This window comes from Pan paniscus, chromosome 20 (assembly GCF_029289425.2).
Source record: "Pan paniscus chromosome 20, NHGRI_mPanPan1-v2.0_pri, whole genome shotgun sequence".
Classification (NCBI taxonomy): domain Eukaryota; kingdom Metazoa; phylum Chordata; class Mammalia; order Primates; family Hominidae; genus Pan; species Pan paniscus.
In genome coordinates, this window is record NC_073269.2 from 50,326,659 (window position 1) to 50,345,673 (window position 19,015).

Genomic DNA, 19,015 nt, shown 5'->3' on the forward strand with positions numbered 1-19,015 from the left:
GCTGCTATAAGAGAATACCATAGATTAGGTAATTTATAAACAATATAAATTTATCTGTCATAGTGCTTGAGGCTGGGAAGTCCAAGGTCAAGATGCTGGCAGGTTTAACATCTGGTGAGGGCTGCTGCTGTCTGCTTCCAATATGGCATCTAGTTGCTGCATCCTCTGGAGGAGACAGATGCTATGTCCTCATATGGTGGAAGTGATGAAAAAGCAAGAAGGGATTAAGTTTTAACAAGGGAACACCATCAAACTATAGCATGTTGCAAGCAGGCCTTTTAAGTACAACAGTCTCAGGCCTATGTTAACTCTTTTCTGAACAAAGGGCTTCAGAAATCCAGTACCTATATTCTTTTCTTTCTTTTTCTTTCTTTGTATCACCAGATACCACATTAGGTCATCTTCCTTCAAGGTAATTTGTAACCAAAACCAGTAGACTAAACCAAATAATTTCTTGCCCCTCTGCCCCATAACTGATAAGACTGTAGGTACAGTCTACATCTACCCTCCTCATGACCAGAGTTTTCAGGTTAGTCACAAGACAGCTGTAGAAGCTGGGAGCTATCTGGCTTTGTTTTTGGTTGGTTGTTGTTTGTTCACAGTCAAGAGGAGAGAACTGTTTCATTTGTAATATTGTATAGTTCATGTCTCCCAAAATGCATGGCTACTCTAACTCCCATCCACACACAAGATTAATTCCTTAGCTCTTACCTAGTATGCCCAGCCCTTGTGGGATCATTCAGTTTTTTCATCTGTGGGCCTAACTTGCCTGTTCATCTTTGGCCGTTGGGATTTCCCTGTCTTAGCTTTGAGTTTAGCTACATTTTAACGCTTTAGGGGATATTGTCACATAACATTTTTCTATCTTTGAAAAGATCCACAATATTATGTAATGATTACCACTATCTAATCCTAGAACTCTTTCATCTGCTCCCAAAAGAAATCCCCTACATGAGCTGGGTGTGGTGGTGCATGCCTGTAGTCTCAACTACCCAGGGGGCTGAGGCGGGAGGATCACTTGAGCCCAAGAATTTAAGGCTGCAGTGTGCTATGATCATGCCTGTGAATAGCCACTGTACTCCATTCTGGGAAACATAACAAGACGGTGTCTCTAAAAAAGTAAGAAAAAAAAAACCCCTACATATTAACAGTCACTCTCCATTCCCAACTACATCTCCCCAGCCCTGGAAACAACTAATTTACTTTCTGTCTCTATGGATTTGCCTATTCTGCACATTTGATATAAATGGAATCATACCATATATGGTATCTTGTGTCTGGCTTCTTTCATCGGACATAATGTCTTCAGAGTTCATCTATGTTATAACATGAATCAATATTTTGTTCATTCACATTACTAAATAATATTGCATTATATGGCTAGACCACATTTTGTTTATCCACTCATCAGCTGATGGACATTGGGTCTTCTCCACTTTTTGACTATTATGACTAATGCTGCTATGAACTTTTTTAGAACAAGTTTTTGTGTGGATATGTTTCAGTTCTCTTGGGTATTTACTTAGGAGTGAAATTGCTGGTACATAAGCCCCAGATCGGGTGCCAGCAGATTCAGTGTCTGGTGAGGTCCCGCTTTCTAAGTCATACATGGTCCTTCTGGCTGTGTCCTCACATAACTAAAGAGGCAAAGGAGCTCCCTCAGGCCACTTATAAGAGAGCATTAATCCTATTCATGAGGGCATTGCCCTCTTGATCTGATCACGTCTCATAGGTTCCACCTCCTAATATCATCTTCTTGGGAGTTAGGATTTAAACATACGAATTTGGTGGGGGCCATAAACACTCAGACCATAATAATACCTAAAGAGAAGTGAGGGATTCTGGGAAATGAAAACCAGGAGCTCAAGGTAGTTGGACACTTCCACATCAGAAGGCTTGGACATTCCGGAAGTGTAGTCCAGGAGGGCGGTACTGTTCTGTTTTTCCCCCAACTCCAGCATTCTGTGATATGTAGTCCGGAGTTCCGTGTAGTCGCGCATAGCTCAGCTGCAGTAAGGCTGTAAATGTTTCCCCTGAGGAATCCTGGGAACTGTAGGTCCAATCGTTCTAGGTAGTTGTAAGCACTTCCGGCTCGAGGAAGGCAGTGCTGTGGAATTCTGGGAAGCGTAGTCCAGGTCCTCCTGATACTCGCAGGCACTTCCGCCCAGGAAGACGACGTAGCAGCCATCTTTTCCCTGGCTTTGGTGATCCAGGTCAGCTTCTCAGGAACCTTTCAAACTTCCCCGAAATGCACTTGTGGTCAGCAGCTAGCGGTCTTTTGTTTGGGGAAAAAAAAGGAGTAGCGGCTAAGAGCGGAGGTTTGAGGGGCCAGGATGCTGTTTTGCGTTTCCCTGGGCGGAGCTTGTTTGCATTGGGGGCGTACTGGCTTGGGGCGGCTGGGGTGATGCTTCGTCGGGTTTGAAGGTTTCCCGGGCTGTTCGCTCCCTCATTGTGACTCCCCCACCTAATGAGCCAGCCCTACCACTTCATACAGTATCACATTGAGCGAGTTAGTTAATCCCCGTGCCTTCGTTTGCTGTTCTGAAGGAAAATAAAAGCAAAAACTTCCTAATAGAATGTTTTGAGAGAAAACGAGGTAATACAAAAAGTGTAAAACTGCCTGGCACGTGAATTACCAATACTACTATAATTTCCCTAGAAACTCCCATTTTGTGGCGAAATTCTGTGAGTCCATGAAGCTGGATTGTCCCTGACCTCTTTTGAGGAAGGAGAGGGTTGCTTCTAACTGGTACTGGGAGATGCCACTGTGATGTATCCGGGATGGAGACACAATCCTGGTTACTTCATAGCCTGTTTTTCTTCCCCAGCCCTGACTTCTCAAAAAGCACTGCACAGAGGAGGAGGCAGCAGAACCCCATGTGAGTAAGACTTGTTGTTATTCTTGTTTTATTCACATAAATCAGAGAATGTGTGGGGTCATGTATTTGGGCATGAGAAGTGATTATAGTTTAGCGTTAGTTGCTAAGTTCCATTCTAAGGGGTTTATACAAATGAACACCTTTCCACTATACAGTGGCTCTGTGAAGTGATACTCTTTTTCCGAGGAGACTGAGACATAAGAACATAACTTGTTTGCTCATAGCCACCTAGCTAGTAGGAGGCAGAGCTAGCATTGAAACCGAGGCAGTCTGAGTCTAGACCTGAGTTTTCTTTGGTATGTTCTGCATGAGCCATAGGCAGCTGGCTAGTATCATGTGAAAATAGGTTGGGACTTCACTGTGGGGACTTTGCTCAAGGTCTGGGCTATTCTATGACTTTTAAAAAATAGTGGCTGGGCGCAGTGGCTGACGCCTGTAATCCCAGCACTTTGGGAGTCTGAGGCGGGCAGATCACTTGAGGCCAGGAGTTTTGAGACCAGTCTGGCTAACATGGCGAAACCCCATCTCTACTAAAAATACAAAAATTAGCCAGGCGTGGTGGCCAACACCTGTAATCCCAGGAGTTTGGGAAGCTGGGTCAGGAGAATCGCTTGAACCCAGGAGGCGAGGCTGCAGTAAGCTGAGATCACACCGGTGCACTCCAGCCTCGGCAACTGAGCAAGACTCTGTCTCAAAAAAAGAAAAGAGTTTTTAAAAATAGTTTTCTCAATTATTAGTTTTATTTGTTTCAAATAATATAGAGGTAACACATAATCATGGAAAACACAGAAATATATTTAAAAAATGTAAATTCCCCATGACCTTAGGGTATAAAGATAACAACTATACTTTAGTGCCTTTCTGTCAAGTTTTTCTTGTATATATTTCTGTTTATTAGGGGCTGTTTTGGGAGAGGGACTGAGTACAGTGCAACACTACTCAAACTGTGGTTCACAAAGCAGCAACATTGGCATCACCCAGGTAGAAAGGCTCGTTCTTGAGCCCTACCGAAGGCCTTCTGATTTAGCATTTTTGCAGATAGGACCCAGAAATCTGCATTTCAACAAGATCCCAAGGTGAGCGAGATGCATGTTAAAGTTTGAGAAGCTCAGGAAAAGGTCTTATCTGGAAACTCAGGACTAGAAAACTGACCCTGCCAGATGTCACAGATAAAACTGAGCTGGCCATACTAGAACCCTACTCAGTCCAGTGATTTTTCTTTCCCACTAAATATTAACTGTCAAGTTTCTTTGCAAAAACCATGACATGAGTAGAAGGCAGCTGTCAAGTCTAGAGTCAAAATGGAGGAACTCAGAGTCCTGAAGATCTATTTCTCCCAGGCTTTGGGGAGTAGATTCCTTGCCATCTTTTGTACTGGAGGCCTTCTGCCTGAAGTGGGAAGATCAGCTACCTAGTTATTGTTAATTAACGTTAGATATTATTGCCATAGTTGTCATCATCTCGTCATCGTTATTATTCTGATTAATGACTTTCCTAATTTCTTTAACTTTTTTTTTTTTTTTTTTTTTTTGAGGCAGAGTTTCACTTTTGTTGCCCAGGCTGGAGTGCAATGGCGTGATCTCGGCTCACTGCAACCTCCGCCTCCCAGGTTCAAACGATTCTCCTGCCTCAACCTCCCGAACATCTGAGATTACAGGCACCCGCCACCACACCGGCTAATTTTTTTGTATTTTTAGTAGCGATGGGGTTCCACCATGTTTGCCGGGCTGGTCTCGAACTCCTGACCTCAGGTGATCCACCCACCTCGGCCTCCCAAAGTGTTGGGATTATGGGCATGAGCCACCGTGCCCAGCCAACTTTTTTTTAAAATATAATTTCAAACTTGTAGAAAAGCTGCAAAAATGATAATGTAAGGAGATCTCATATGCTCTACACCCAGATTCACCAGTTGTTATGTTTGTTTGTTATGTTTTCCCTGTTTGCTCTGTTGATGACCATCAGCCATCACCAGGAACATACCTGTAACCAACAACAATTGTTTGTTTTATCTTGCTGCATCCAAGGAGCCCACACATGCATGGGGTGTCTTGGTAAGAGGCAATTAGGAGGACCCTGGTTATAGGGTTTTGGTTTATGTTAGATGAGTTGGGGAGAGTTTTAGGCAATGGGTTTGTTCTGGATTGGATGCTGTGAAGAAGCAGTAGTAATTTGATCAGACTATTCTAATTTTTATGTTGGAGGTGGGGAAATAACGAGATTGGAGTTGTCACTGATAACAAAGTGGTCATGTTAGATGGAAGAGGCAATTATTTGGCTATTTTTATCAATGTAGGATGTATTTCTCTCTGTGTTACAAGCTGTTTTGTTTTTTTTTTTTTTCACCGTGATCACTGAGTAGACCTGTCTCATTCTTGTTGATAAATTGGAAACACCAGGTTCTGGTTGTTGCTGCTGTTGTCAAAGCAGTTTTTTTTTTTGTCTTTTTGCTTTCACAACTTTGTCATACTTATATTTTGTTTTTGTCTTTTTGCTGAAGTATTTGAGAGCAAGCTAGAGATAGTGATGAAAATGAAATTAGTTACATTGATAACTTACTGTTATCTAACCCACAGTTTGTATTTAAACTTACTCCATTTTCCCGTTAAAGACTTTGAAAGTAATTTCTTCCCCCAGGTGAGTTTCCAGTCTAATTGTATGCATTGCACTTAGTTTTGGTTTCATTAGTCACCTTTAGTCTAGAATGATTCCTCAGACTTTATTTCTTTTTTGCTCTCGATATCTTTGTAGAGTATTGAGAAATTATTTGTAAAATGTTCTTATTTTTTTGTTTCCTTAATATTTATTCATGATTAAATTCAAGCTATGCATTGTCAGCAGAGATGCCATAAAAGTAGGGAGGTATCCTTCTCAGTGCATCATAGGAGTCAAATGTTGGTTTGTGGGTTTGTCCCACTAGTGGTCTCAACTTTGTTTTTCGGGATAAAATGTCTGCCAGGTTACCTTTTTCCTTTTGCACTTAATACTTTGAGACTATGTAGCCATCTTATTCCTCACCAAACTTTCACCAGTTTTTAGCAGCTATTGATGATGTTCTAGTTATCTTTCATTCTACCTTTATTAGTTTATGTGTTCTACTATAGGAGCTTTCTTTTGTCACCCATTTATTTATTACACATTCTTTTGTTTATAACAATATAGACTCAGTTTCCTCCCTTTTCCTTTTTTTTTTTTTTTTTTTTTTTTGAGACAGAGTCTCACTCAGTCGCCGAGGCTGGAGTGCAGTGGGGCAATCTCAGCTGACTGCAACCTCCGCCTCCTGGGTTCAAACAATTCTTGTGCCTCAGCTTCCCAAGTAGCTGGGATTACAGGTGCCTGCCACCATGTCCAGCTAATTTTTGTCTTTTAGTAAAGACAGGGTTTCATCTTGTTGGCCAGGCTTGTCTTCAACTCCTGACTGTAAGTGATCTGCTTGTCTTGGTTTCCCAAAGTGCTAGTAGGATTACAGGCATGAGCCACTGTGCCTGGCCAGGTTCCTGCCTTTTTAATTTAAGTTAGGTATGGATTGTCAAACGGTGTTTTTTAATTGTGGTATCTTAGGTTTTATTAGTTCAGTGTTGGCAAATTATTGGAAAGACGACAAGATGTTTTTCAGAAGTTATAAGACACTTTCACGTGACATAGCAACAACCTGTGAACTCCAACTATCTTATAATATTCTGTTGGTGGAAATTATATTTTTAAGGATAATTTCAAACCATAGACCATCTTCTACTTATTGCAGTTGCAAATAAATAAGATACCTGACTGTGTTGTAAGAGCTTTCTACCTTCCAGCAATCCGATGAGGTTGGTACTGTTATTCTTTACCACTTGCAGATGACGGAAGTAAGGCAAAGAGATGTTAATAGTTTCCCCAAGGTGACACTTTTAGTGTCAGGATTTTAACCCATGCATATCAATTCCAGGCCTACTGTACTTATATTGTCTCAATTTATGCTATACTCAGAATAAGAATTACTGGCGTGCAATTATAGGCACATGGGCAGTGAGGCCACTGTGTGGTTAGCCTGGTTCTGAACTACTGCTGAAAGGGGTAGTTGGATATCTGGGATCCATGTCATAATCTGCTTAAAAGCCACATAAAGCTGCAGCCACCCCAAGAAGCACACACCTTTGCTAATTCCTAAAGAGCAGCCACGTAGATTAGCAACATACTTACCCAGTTTTGATTTATTTCTCTCTTCTTTCCTAGTTCAGCTTCTTAGGACTCTGCACTTCCCCAGAAGGAAGAATTAAAAGTGAATATGTTCAAGGTGAGTAGAGCTTGCCTTTCCCAGCTGTTAAAAATACCATTTTAGTACTCAGAGATGGGACCAGGTTTTTCTTTTTCAAGTAAGAGTCAAGGCATTTGATGACCTGTTGAGTGTGCTAGGTGCTTATTTTGTCCCGTTTGAGTTTAGCTGGTTTTGGTTTTAGTTTTATTTCATCATTTTTATTTTACAAATAAAGGTAGAAAAATTAATAGAAATGATGGGTGGGCACAGTGGCTCACACCTGTAATCCCAGCACTTTGGGAGGCCGAGGCAGGGGGTGGGATCGCTTGAGGTCAGGAGTTTGAGACCAGCTTGGCCAACATGGCGAAACCCCATCTTTACTAAAAATACAAAAATTAGGCCGGGCATGGTGGCTCACGCCTGTAATCCCAGCACTTTGGGAGGCCGAGGCAGGTGGATCACGAGGTCAGGAGATCGAGACCATCCTGGCTAACATGGAAACCCCATCTCTACTAAAAATACAAAAAATGAGCCAGGCGTGGTTACAGGCGCCTGTAGTCCCAGCTATTCGGGAGGCTGAGGCAGGAGAATGGCCTCAACCTGGGAGGCGGAGCTTGCAGTGAGCAGAGATCGTACCACTGCACTCCAGCCAGGGTGACAGAGCGAGACTCCGTCTCAAAAAAATAAATAAATAAAAAATAAAAAAATTAGGCAGGTGTGGCGGTGCACACTTGTAATCCCAGCTACTCAGTTGGCTGAGGCAGGAGAATCACTTAAATTTGGAAGGCAGAGGTTGCAGTGAGCCAAGATCGTGCCACTACTCCAGCCTGGGCAATAGAGCAAGACTCTGTCTCAAAAAAAAAAAAAAAATTAATAGAAATGAAAAAATCTTATTTCCATAATCTCTTCATTGTATGTACTTGTAATTATATATTGGCATTCATAACATAGATATAATTTTACATTTCTTACATTTATAACATTTATTTTTGTTGTATTTCTATCAAATTTATGTATCCAGTTTTTAAACTATTCTCTATACACAGTTAGTGTAGGATTTTTACTGTTTTAGGAACTACAGTGTTAGTTTTCTTGCATTTAACTTTTTCTGAAAAAATCAATTTTGAAAAATACTGCCTTTTAAAATCCGTAACATTAGGTATTCAGAATTGAAAAGGTATGTTTTGTGTGTGGTACTTCAGATTTTTTTTGATAGAATATTCAAATATGGCACAGTGTGTCAAGATTTAACAGCTGCTTCACCCAGAAAAAATATTAGACTTTTTTTTACTACAAGAGCTAGATTCTGTCTTCCCCATGCCTCAGTCATACCCTGTGTGTTTACTGGTCTTTTTCCCTTTGAATATTTTTTTTAGTTAAAGTAGTATGTGACCTTAATTTAAAATGCCTAGTGGTAGGAAAGGATTTGCCAAGCACTTACACTCTGCCCCTGTATTGAGACCTCACAGCAACTATGAAGAGGTTCTTTGTTTTGTCTCCATTTTAAACATAAATAGAAAAGGGCTTGTGAAAAATGAGGAACGTGCTCAAGTTCACATGGAAAACTAAAGATCCGGGATCAGTGTATTATATTCAAGTGAAAGACCAAGACAGGAGGACACAGAGAGAGAGTCCTTCATTCAGAAACCTGACATGCCCTTTAGGTTTGTTTCCACATATAACGCTGCTCACTTGGCTCCCACCTCAGTAGGAAGGCAGGTGCTATCAAACACTATTGGGACTCAATTGGTAAACCTTTCTGGGGAAATTGGCAAAGTTTTAGGTTCAGCAGGTAACAGTTCTAGGAAATTCCCTTATAAGAGTACTCACTGAGAGCATCCAGTAAATATACAAAGCTTTCTTTTTCACAGCAACACTTCTGGTAAGTCAGTGTATGGCATTGGCAAGACAGGAGACGGGCTGGGAAATCTACAAACGGCTCGGCATCCAGAACAACTTTCCACCTGTTCTCAGTGTTACCCATCTTCTAGTGGACATTGGTTGTAAGATTGAGGTCATTTGTTTTTGTCGTAGGAAGCAGTGACCTTCAAGGACGTGGCTGTGGCCTTCACGGAGGAGGAACTGGGGCTGCTGGGCCCTGCCCAGAGGAAGCTGTACCGAGATGTGATGGTGGAGAACTTTAGGAACCTGCTGTCAGTGGGTGAGGACAGCCTCCCTCTGGAATATCTTTGTGCCCTTGGAGTTTTAAGGCTTTGTGGCCCTTGAAATTGTTCTCTGAGTGTGGGAATCTGACTTTCCTAATTTTTGTGGGATGCAGAGACACTGGATGTTTCTGGTCTTTCTGAACAGAATATTTTAGGTCTTTTTCATTTGTGTTTTATAGAAGAACTATAAATGAACAGAATACTGCTATGCCTTGTCTATTTTTTTTCATGTTTTACACCTGTCCCAGTATTGAATTATAAAACCAACTTATTGAATGTCACCAGCAGATTTTAATGAAATAAAATAGGGTAGAAAATACTAGAACTCCTTAGGAAGAATGGCACACACTGCAGCAAAAACTCTGGCCAATTGCTTGAGTGATGTGAGAACCAATGGGAGATTTAAGGAAAACAGACATTAGTTAAAAATAGGTTATTCAAACTTGGTTTTCATAATATGTATTTACGCATGTGTGTCTGGGTCATGAAATAAATGGTGTTTCTTTACTGAAGTCACAATTTAAATAAAAGTTTGAAAAACACTGCTTTCAGTGTCTTGAATGTGCAGTTGCAACTCAGATTTCCAGTGTATTTTAACTCTAATATGTTCATTTTCAACTTGTGATTTGGCATTTTCACAGGGCATCAACCCTTCAAACAAGATGTATCACCTATAGAAAGAAATGAGCAGCTTTGGATAATGACGACAGCAACCCGAAGACAGGGAAATTTAGGTAAAAACCAAACAGTTATGAGTTCTTATAGTTAACTGTCCATCTGCTTTGCTTCTCCTTAGCCTTGTTGCCATCACCTGGTCCAAATTGCCAACTGTCTTTCCTGGATTATTGCAACACCCTTTGTACTGCTTGCCCTGCTCCCACCCCTCTCCTCTTACATTCTGTTCTTTAAGTGGCAAAGTGAGTTTTTGTTACCTTGTGTCAGACTATGTTGTTGTTCTGCTCAAAATTCTCTGTGACTTATTTTACATAGAGTAAAATCCACTTAATGTGGCTGACAGAGTCTTACACGGTGTGCTTTTCATCCCCCACTACCTCTCTAAATATATCTTCTATACTCTCTTTCTGTGAATTCCAGCCACATTGTCCTCCCTCTTGCTTTTCAGACCTATCAAGGATGCTTCTGCCTCACAACCCTGTGTGTTCTTCCCTCTGCCTGAAATAATCTTTTACCTATAATCCTTCTGGTCCCTTCTTCATTCAGTTCTTTGCTCAGTTTTAGTATTATAAGAAAGGCCTCGGCCGGGCACGGTGGCTTGCGCCTGTAATCCCAGCACTTCGCGAGGCTGAGATGGGCAGATCAATCATGAGGTCAGGAGATCGAGACCAACCTGGCTAACACGGTGAAACCCTGTCTCTACTAAAAATACGAAAAATAAGCTGGGCGTGGTGGTGGGCGCCTGTAGTCCCAGCTACTCGGCAGGCTGAGGCAGAATGGTGTGAACCCAGGAGGCAGAGGTTGCAGTGAGCTGAGATCGTGCCACTGCACTCCAGCCTGGGCGATAGAGCGAGACTGTCTCAAGAAAAAAAAAAAAGAAAGGCCTCCTCTGACCACCCTATTAAAAATACAGTCTCTCCATTTACTCTCTGTGCACTGCCTTATATTGTGTGTAAGCACTGATTATCACCTCATATATGTTTTTGTTTAGTGACGTTTGTCTCCTCACTGGAGTGTAATCTCCAGGAGTGGAGGAATGTTATCTATTTGCTTCTGTCTCCTCAGTGCTTAGAATAGTCCTGGTATATGGAAGAGACACTATAAATATTAGTTAAATAAATGAGTTAATGGAAATCTGTCTTCCATGGAGGTAACTAATAGGTGGTGAACAAATCAGCATAAATAAGGGATATTGCAAAATATTTTTTGTCTTCCAATGAATTCCTAACCTAATTCTAATTTCTCTTTGTGTGTGAGTGTGTGTGTGTGTGTGTTTGCATGTGTTTGCCTGTCTGTACAAGTTGACCCATATCTTAGGGAACCTATAGTGTCATAGTTGTAACCAAACTGAATAACATGCTTTGTTTATGACTTTCTTTGAGCATTTGTAGCAGAGCATATTCATTCGGGGAGGGAATATTTTACAATAAGGACTTTTATTTTTATTTCTTAGGTATTCCCCCATAGAAGGGAATAAAATTCGATTTCCTTATCCATTATATCAGGAAAGAAAAAGTAAAACTAAAAACCAGGACATGAGCATTAGCCTTTCCCTCAAAATGTTTGCACAGTTGCATCCCATTTGCTTCTTCCAAAGTCCACATTCATAAAAAGAAATGGATCTTACATTGTTGCCTCTCAAACATTTATATCGTGTAGGCTTATATGTATGTCTTTAGAAGGCCTTTTATGTAATGACACCATTACTGCTTGTGATTATTCTGATATGATACTTTATCTGTTTTTTTTCCTAAATATCACAAGCTATTAAATTTATTTCACAATTGACTAGTAGACCACTTTGTCAATTTGGAAAACATTCTTGTTAAAGACAAACATATCTACATCCAGAAACTTTCCATACCTTGCTTTCAAAGAGACAGCATTCTTTGCTAGCCTTCCAATTTTGACTCAGTGCAAAAGCCTTAGAAGGATCCAGTGCATAGGTCTTCATGCTTTCCTTTCACCCCAAGTGATTATCAACTTTGATTTTTCTCTTCAGCAATAACTCAACTTGGTGTACCCCTACCTCAGGTACAGCTTTTCAACTTTGCAGCAAAACTGTACTTTCTAGTTCTTTTTGTATTTCAGATACCTTACTTGTAAAAGCTCTTTTGCTCTATGACCTGGCTCAAACTTAAACTTGGATTTGAAGTTAGAAGAAATGTTGGAAGTCATTTATATATGAAGAAATGTTGGAAGGACTCATATATGCATACATTCCTTGAGTGACTATGAATGACTGCCGGGCAGTAACTTCTGGGCTGTGGTTGTAAACTGTGAGCACTACAAAATGTTTTTCCTTATTGATACCATATTATGGTAGGAAAGACATGGAATAAAAAATTTAGATAGTATGTCAGTAGTTGTGTTTTTAAATGGGTTTCATTAGTGCTTAGCAATTGGGAGCTTGGTGGACCATCTCTTTGTTTTGGACCATCTCTTGGTTTCTGTCAGTATGTAAACCAGAAACTTCAAATGTGTCACAAAAGATGAGCAGAACTATCCCGAGGTTCATTAAAGTCTTTTACTCTGTCCTCAGTGTGAAATCTTAAATCTTTGAACAAAAAAATTCACTCTCTCTCTGAATCCTTTGTCCTTACAGGAGAGAAAAATCAAAGTAAGTTAATTACTGTTCAAGACAGAGAATCAGAAGAAGAGCTTTCTTGTTGGCAAATCTGGCAACAAATTGCAAATGACTTAACCAGGTGTCAAGACTCCATGATCAATAATTCTCAGTGTCACAAACAAGGTGATTTCCCTTACCAGGTAGGGACAGAACTGTCTATTCAAATTTCTGAAGATGAGAACTATATAGTAAATAAAGCAGATGGTCCCAATAATACTGGGAATCCAGAGTTTCCTATCTTGAGAACCCAGGATTCTTGGAGGAAAACATTCCTGACTGAGTCACAGAGATTGAACAGAGATCAGCAAATTTCCATAAAAAATAAATTATGTCAATGTAAGAAGGGTGTTGATCCCATCGGTTGGATTTCACATCATGATGGTCATAGAGTACACAAAAGTGAAAAATCTTATAGACCCAATGATTACGAAAAAGACAACATGAAGATTTCGACATTTGATCAGAATAGCATGATTCACACAGGACAGAAATCGTACCAGTGTAATGAGTGTAAAAAACCCTTCAGTGATCTCTCCAGCTTTGATCTTCATCAGCAGTTACAATCAGGAGAGAAGTCTCTTACATGTGTTGAGCGTGGAAAAGGCTTCTGTTACAGCCCAGTTCTTCCTGTTCATCAGAAAGTACATGTGGGAGAAAAACTTAAGTGTGATGAGTGTGGTAAGGAATTCAGTCAGGGTGCTCATCTACAGACCCATCAGAAAGTCCACGTGATAGAGAAACCATACAAATGTAAGCAATGTGGGAAGGGTTTCAGTCGTAGATCAGCACTTAATGTTCATTGTAAGGTCCACACGGCAGAGAAACCTTATAATTGTGAGGAGTGTGGGAGGGCCTTCAGTCAGGCCTCTCATCTTCAGGACCATCAGAGACTCCACACTGGGGAGAAGCCATTCAAATGTGATGCATGTGGTAAGAGCTTCAGTCGGAATTCACATCTTCAATCCCATCAAAGAGTTCATACAGGAGAGAAACCATACAAATGTGAGGAGTGTGGTAAGGGCTTCATTTGTAGCTCAAATCTTTACATTCATCAGAGAGTCCACACAGGAGAAAAACCCTATAAATGTGAGGAATGTGGTAAAGGCTTTAGTCGGCCTTCAAGTCTTCAGGCCCATCAGGGAGTCCACACTGGAGAGAAGTCATACATATGTACTGTATGTGGGAAAGGCTTTACTCTGAGTTCAAATCTTCAAGCCCATCAGAGAGTCCACACTGGAGAGAAGCCATACAAATGCAATGAGTGTGGGAAGAGCTTCAGGAGGAATTCCCATTATCAAGTTCATCTAGTGGTCCACACAGGAGAGAAACCCTATAAATGTGAGATATGTGGGAAGGGCTTCAGTCAAAGTTCGTATCTTCAAATCCATCAGAAGGCCCACAGTATAGAGAAACCTTTTAAGTGTGAGGAGTGTGGGCAGGGTTTCAATCAGAGCTCACGACTTCAGATTCACCAGCTGATCCATACGGGTGAGAAACCATACAAATGTGAAGAGTGTGGCAAGGGATTTAGTCGTAGAGCAGATCTTAAAATTCACTGTAGGATCCACACAGGAGAGAAACCATATAATTGTGAGGAGTGTGGGAAGGTCTTCAGGCAGGCCTCAAATCTTTTGGCCCATCAGAGAGTCCACAGTGGAGAAAAACCATTCAAATGTGAAGAATGTGGGAAGAGTTTCGGTCGGAGTGCACATCTTCAAGCCCATCAAAAAGTCCACACTGGAGATAAGCCATACAAATGTGATGAGTGTGGGAAGGGCTTCAAGTGGAGCTTGAATCTTGACATGCATCAGAGGGTGCACACAGGAGAAAAACCATATAGATGTGGGGAGTGTGGTAAGTACTTCAGTCAGGCCTCAAGTCTTCAACTTCATCAGAGTGTCCACACAGGAGAGAAACCATACAAATGTGATGTGTGTGGTAAAGTCTTCAGTCGGTCTTCACAACTACAGTCTCATCAGCGAGTTCACACTGGGGAGAAACCTTATAAATGTGAGATATGTGGTAAGAGTTTCAGTTGGCGATCAAATCTTACAATTCATCACAGAATCCATGTTGGTGATAAATCCTATAAAAGTAATAGGGGTGGTAAGAACATCAGAGAATCCACACAGGAAAAAAAATCTATAAAATGATTCTTTGTGAAGACTCGTGTCATTTGAATTCTTCCAGTTAACAAGTCTCAAAGTCAGTGTTTCAGCCGTAGCTCCTCATGTCCCAGTGGTCCAAAGACAACAAAACAATCTTTATGATTAGCATAGCAAGGGCTTCTTTAGTCAGAACCTTGACCTTTATAAAATGTTACTTAGAAGAGGGGTGTTAAGAGTGAAATTTTTCTCAGGCCTTTTATAAAAGTATCATGGTGGACATGCCAAAATTAAGTGTCCACTAGAATGTTAACTCCATAAAGACAGAGATTTTGTTCACTACTGAATCTACATAATCTTACCATTGCCATATACTTCACAGGTGCTCAATATTTGTTAATAGGTCCTTTTTGAAAATTATGTTGAGATCACCTGCAGAATATCATGAATTTGTAAACAGGAAACCTGAAAGTAGCCTTAATAAGATTAAGTCGGGAGACCATTGAAATGTAGAAAACCACTCAATACTGAACTCTCCAATGTTAATTTGGCATTGTCTTGTGATTAGATCCTGTCCTCCTTTAGCCTCACTAATCAAGTTGGGTCCTATCTTCCCAGATGTCTAGTTTTCTACTGGTTTTATACCATATAGATTCAATTATCTTTTGTAACAGATAATTTTGTTCATCTTGTAATAACTGGACACTACACTTATTTTTTCAACACTGTTAAGGCAGGGGTTTAAGTGTCAGAGTTGCTAATGACACATTTTTTAGTACATGTTGAATTGATCATTGGTTTTTTCACATTTTCATTCAGGCTTTGACATGATTGCCTTCTAAGGGCTTTAGCATTACTTTAATCACAGTTTAGGTTGCGGCTATTGCAGATTTCTTTTGTGAACTTCTCTCCCCCATATTCTGAGAAAAAGGACAAAATATTAGTTAAAATTTGATAAATTTCATCAAAAATCGATTTTTGGAGCATGGCTTTCACCCTTTTTCCTAGTGGTGGCAGTGAAAAAAATGCTTTTGGAAGAGAAGTTAGTATGTATCAGAATATAGAATGTGCATCTCTTTTTTCTGGAATTCATAGAATAGGAATTTTTGATTAGGAGATTCAAGTAGAAAATGTAAGTAGCACATCAGTGTTAATGAATTTTGTAAAAATAGAAATAATTTTTTATATACTACAGTAAAAAGGATCCTTGAAAATGATGACCAAATTTTATGACAGAAGAGTGTAACAGTTTAAGAACATCACAGGCTGGGTGTGATGGCCCACGTCCATAATCCCCATACTTTGGGAGGCCGAGGTGGGTGGATCACCTAAGGTCAGGAGTTCGAGACCAACCTGGCCAACATGGTGAAACCCTGTCTCTACTAAAAATACAAAAGGTAGCTGGGCGTGGTGGTGCGTGCCTGTAATCCCAGTTACTTGGGGTGTTGAGGCAGGAGAATCACTTGAACCTGGGAGGCGGAAGTTGCAGTGAGTCAAGATGTTGCCACTGCACTCTAGCCTGGGCGACAGAGTGAGACTCAGTCTTAAAAAAAAAAAAAAAAAACATACCTTGAATTCGTGTGTGTCCATGTGAGTGAATAGTGCATCTAATCGTGAGTCTGTCCTATGCCACCACAGCATCGAAGAGAATGCAGGAATTTTTTTTCACATTTAACTTCTATATTTTAATTTTTTAACTGAGCATCGGTTTTATAGTAAAATACTGTTATTTTACAGTAACATAGTAAAAATATAATTTAAAAAATTACTAGAATATATTAATCCCTTACAGTTAAGAAATCTTGTGTCATCATATAGCATATAAGGCCAAAATTAAAGAATGGAACTCTGGAAATCAATTATAAAAACTTGTATGGTGGTTCAAAGATACGGATGCATTGGTGAGAGTGAATATATATTTGCAGTGAATGCATTTGAAGCTGCTGCTTAGGTACAAATCTATGCGATCAATACAGTTTTAATGTAATTCCAGTAGTAGGAATGCTTCTTATTTCTTGACAGACTTACTCACTGGCTGAATGGATAGATAACCCAGGGCACTGGCTTGTCTTTTCAAGTGCTTGGTCTGATTGGGGGAAATGGCTGGGCCTTTCTAGGTACTGTATGGCAAGGAAAATCGAGCTGTGGAAAAAAGGAATAATAAAATTTACAGAGGCCAGGTGTGGTTGCTCGTGCCTCTAATCCCGGCACTTTGGATGGCTGAGGCAGGTGGATCACCTGAGGTCAGGAGTTTGAGCCCAACCTGGCCAACATGGTGAAACTCCATCACTATTTAAAAAAAAAACAAAAACTAGTCGGGTGAGGTGATGGGTGCCTGTAATTCCAGCTACTCAGGAGTCTGAGGCAGAAGAATCATTTGAACCCAGGAGGTGGAGGTTGCAGTGAGCTGCGATCGTGCCACTGCACTCTAGCCTGGGTGACAGAGCAAGACTCTGTCTCAAAAACAAAACAAAAAAAAACAAAAAAACCCCAAGAAGGTGAGGGCAAATTCAGAAGCTATAGAGTGGAAATATATAATTTTTGAGGTAAAATTTAACAAAGATTCCCTGAGGAAAAGATGTGCGTAGGGAGAGAACAGCATGATGCCAGTGAAAACAAACTGGGAACAGGCAGTTAAGCAGGATTGAATACCATTTCTTTCTTAGGCATTTCTGTGACATTTAAGGCTTATTTGGTTAAAAGCTTTACTCAGCAAAGGATATATCTTTGTGAGGTTTCCACAATTTTCTCTATTTGGATTACAATTCCTGTTGTTCCTGGACTGCATCTTCACATGCTAAGTATGTAAAGTCCATGACACCTCAAGTTGTGTTAGATATCAGAAATCCTGAGTCTTCGATGTTTAGTTTGCTCTTAGATATCAGGATAGCCCACCAACCCTCAGTAGCTTAGTGAGTTAAGTCAGGGGTCAGAAAACTACCCCCCGTGGGCCAAATCCAGCCCACTTCCTTAAAGGTTTATTAGAATATAGCAATGCCTGTGTTTTAGTGTATTATCTATGCTTTCTTGCTGCAGTGTCAAAATTTAGTAGTTGTGACAAAAACTATGGACCACAAAATCTAAAATATGTGCTTTCTGGCCCTTTACAGAAAAACGTGTACCAAGCCTTATGTTAAACCAAATGATTTGTCTCCCATAACTTAAAAAAGACCCCAGGTAGAGCAGGACTTAGACCTGCTTCTGTCAGGATTCCAAAATGATTTTTTTTGATTCTCATATCTGCCCTTCTGGTTAACCCTGGTCTTTAGGTTCAAGATGGGGCTAGCAACCAGGGAGCACCTATATTTTCTTTTCAGTCAGTGGAAGGGAGGTGCTCTTTCATTTGTAGTGTTAGGTAGTTTACTACTCACAGTGTTTGTGGCTCCTCTGGCCTTGATTCTCATCTACACTCAAGATTAGACAGCTAGTTGTGTATCCAGTTCTTTTGGCCTTTGTGAACTATTAAGTTTCAACTCAGCCAGGTGCAGTGGCTCACACCTGTAATCCCAGCCCTTTGGGAGGCTGAGGTGGGAGGATCTCTTGAGCTCAGGGGTTCAAGATTAGCCTGGGCAATATAGTGAGACCCTGTCTCTCCAAAAAAAGTTTTAAAAGTTAGCTAGCCATGGAGGCACACATGTGTGGTTCCAGGTACTCAGGAAGCTGAGATGGAAGGATCACTTGAGCCCAGGAGGTCAACGCTGCAGTGGGCCATGGTCCCAACACTGAACTGCAGCCTGGTGACAGAGTTGAGACCCTGTCTCAAGAAAAAAATAAGTTTCATCTCTCCCTTGCCACCATGGACTCAACTTCCCTATTTTGAGCCTCCAGGAGATTTTTCTATCTTAGCTTTTAGCTTGGCTGCATATTAACATTTGGGAGAATTTGTTATATATTATCAGGATTCCTTTGTTTTTGAGAAAGAGGGATGCAAAGCCAAAATCAGCGGCTGAATGACAACACATTTAATTCAGAACTTTTAGGGTGCCTTATGTCACAAGGGATCAATGAGAAGGAATGGAATCCTGAAAAATTTGGGAACAGATGAGCAGATTCCAACAAAGCTGAGGGTTTTGCTCAATCTAGCTGAGCATCTCTTGCTGTTAGGAGCCCTTCTTCCTCTCTTTGAAGTCAGTCTCCCTTGCCTGAAAAGCCTGTGATGACCTTCCCTGAGATGGTTTCCTTGCAAAAGGCTTTAGATCCTCAAGACTTGCTTCCACTACCTCTCATTTTTCTAGACCAATAATGAAACTCGGGTCTTCACAGACAATGGGAGGAGTCACCAAGTAGAAAATACGACCATGAGGAGATACATCGCCAAAGTAAGGATT

At 40.7% G+C, this 19,015-nt stretch overlaps 2 protein-coding genes across 13 annotated transcripts in view; both read left to right on the forward strand.

Moving 5' to 3' along the window:
• The first annotated feature begins 2,107 nt into the window (after positions 1 to 2,107).
• Positions 2,108 to 14,746, forward strand: ZNF226 (zinc finger protein 226). 8 transcript variants are annotated; one of them, XM_063600376.1, is made up of 7 exons: positions 2,120 to 2,213; positions 2,829 to 2,879; positions 3,778 to 3,955; positions 7,092 to 7,152; positions 9,148 to 9,274; positions 9,920 to 10,012; positions 12,559 to 14,746. In XM_063600376.1, exons 4-7 carry the CDS (start codon positions 7,144 to 7,146, stop codon positions 14,733 to 14,735), a joined length of 2,406 nt encoding a protein of 801 aa, XP_063456446.1. In that variant the 5' UTR covers positions 2,120 to 2,213; positions 2,829 to 2,879; positions 3,778 to 3,955; positions 7,092 to 7,143; the 3' UTR covers positions 14,736 to 14,746. The 8 variants fall into 8 exon arrangements, with proteins under 8 accessions (XP_054960122.2, XP_063456446.1, XP_063456447.1 ...); XM_063600380.1 differs by having other exon boundaries at positions 2,171 to 2,318; XM_063600381.1 differs by having other exon boundaries at positions 2,171 to 2,259.
• A 398-nt stretch (positions 14,747 to 15,144) lies between these two features.
• ZNF227 (zinc finger protein 227) overlaps positions 15,145 to 19,015 on the forward strand; it is a 62,027-nt gene continuing 58,156 nt past the window's right edge. For all 5 annotated transcript variants that reach the window (XM_055104144.2, XM_057300705.2, XM_055104142.2 and 2 more), the window contains exon 1: positions 15,145 to 19,006. The gene's annotated coding sequence lies outside the window, so the exon portion shown is untranslated. The remainder of the gene's footprint in view (positions 19,007 to 19,015) is intronic.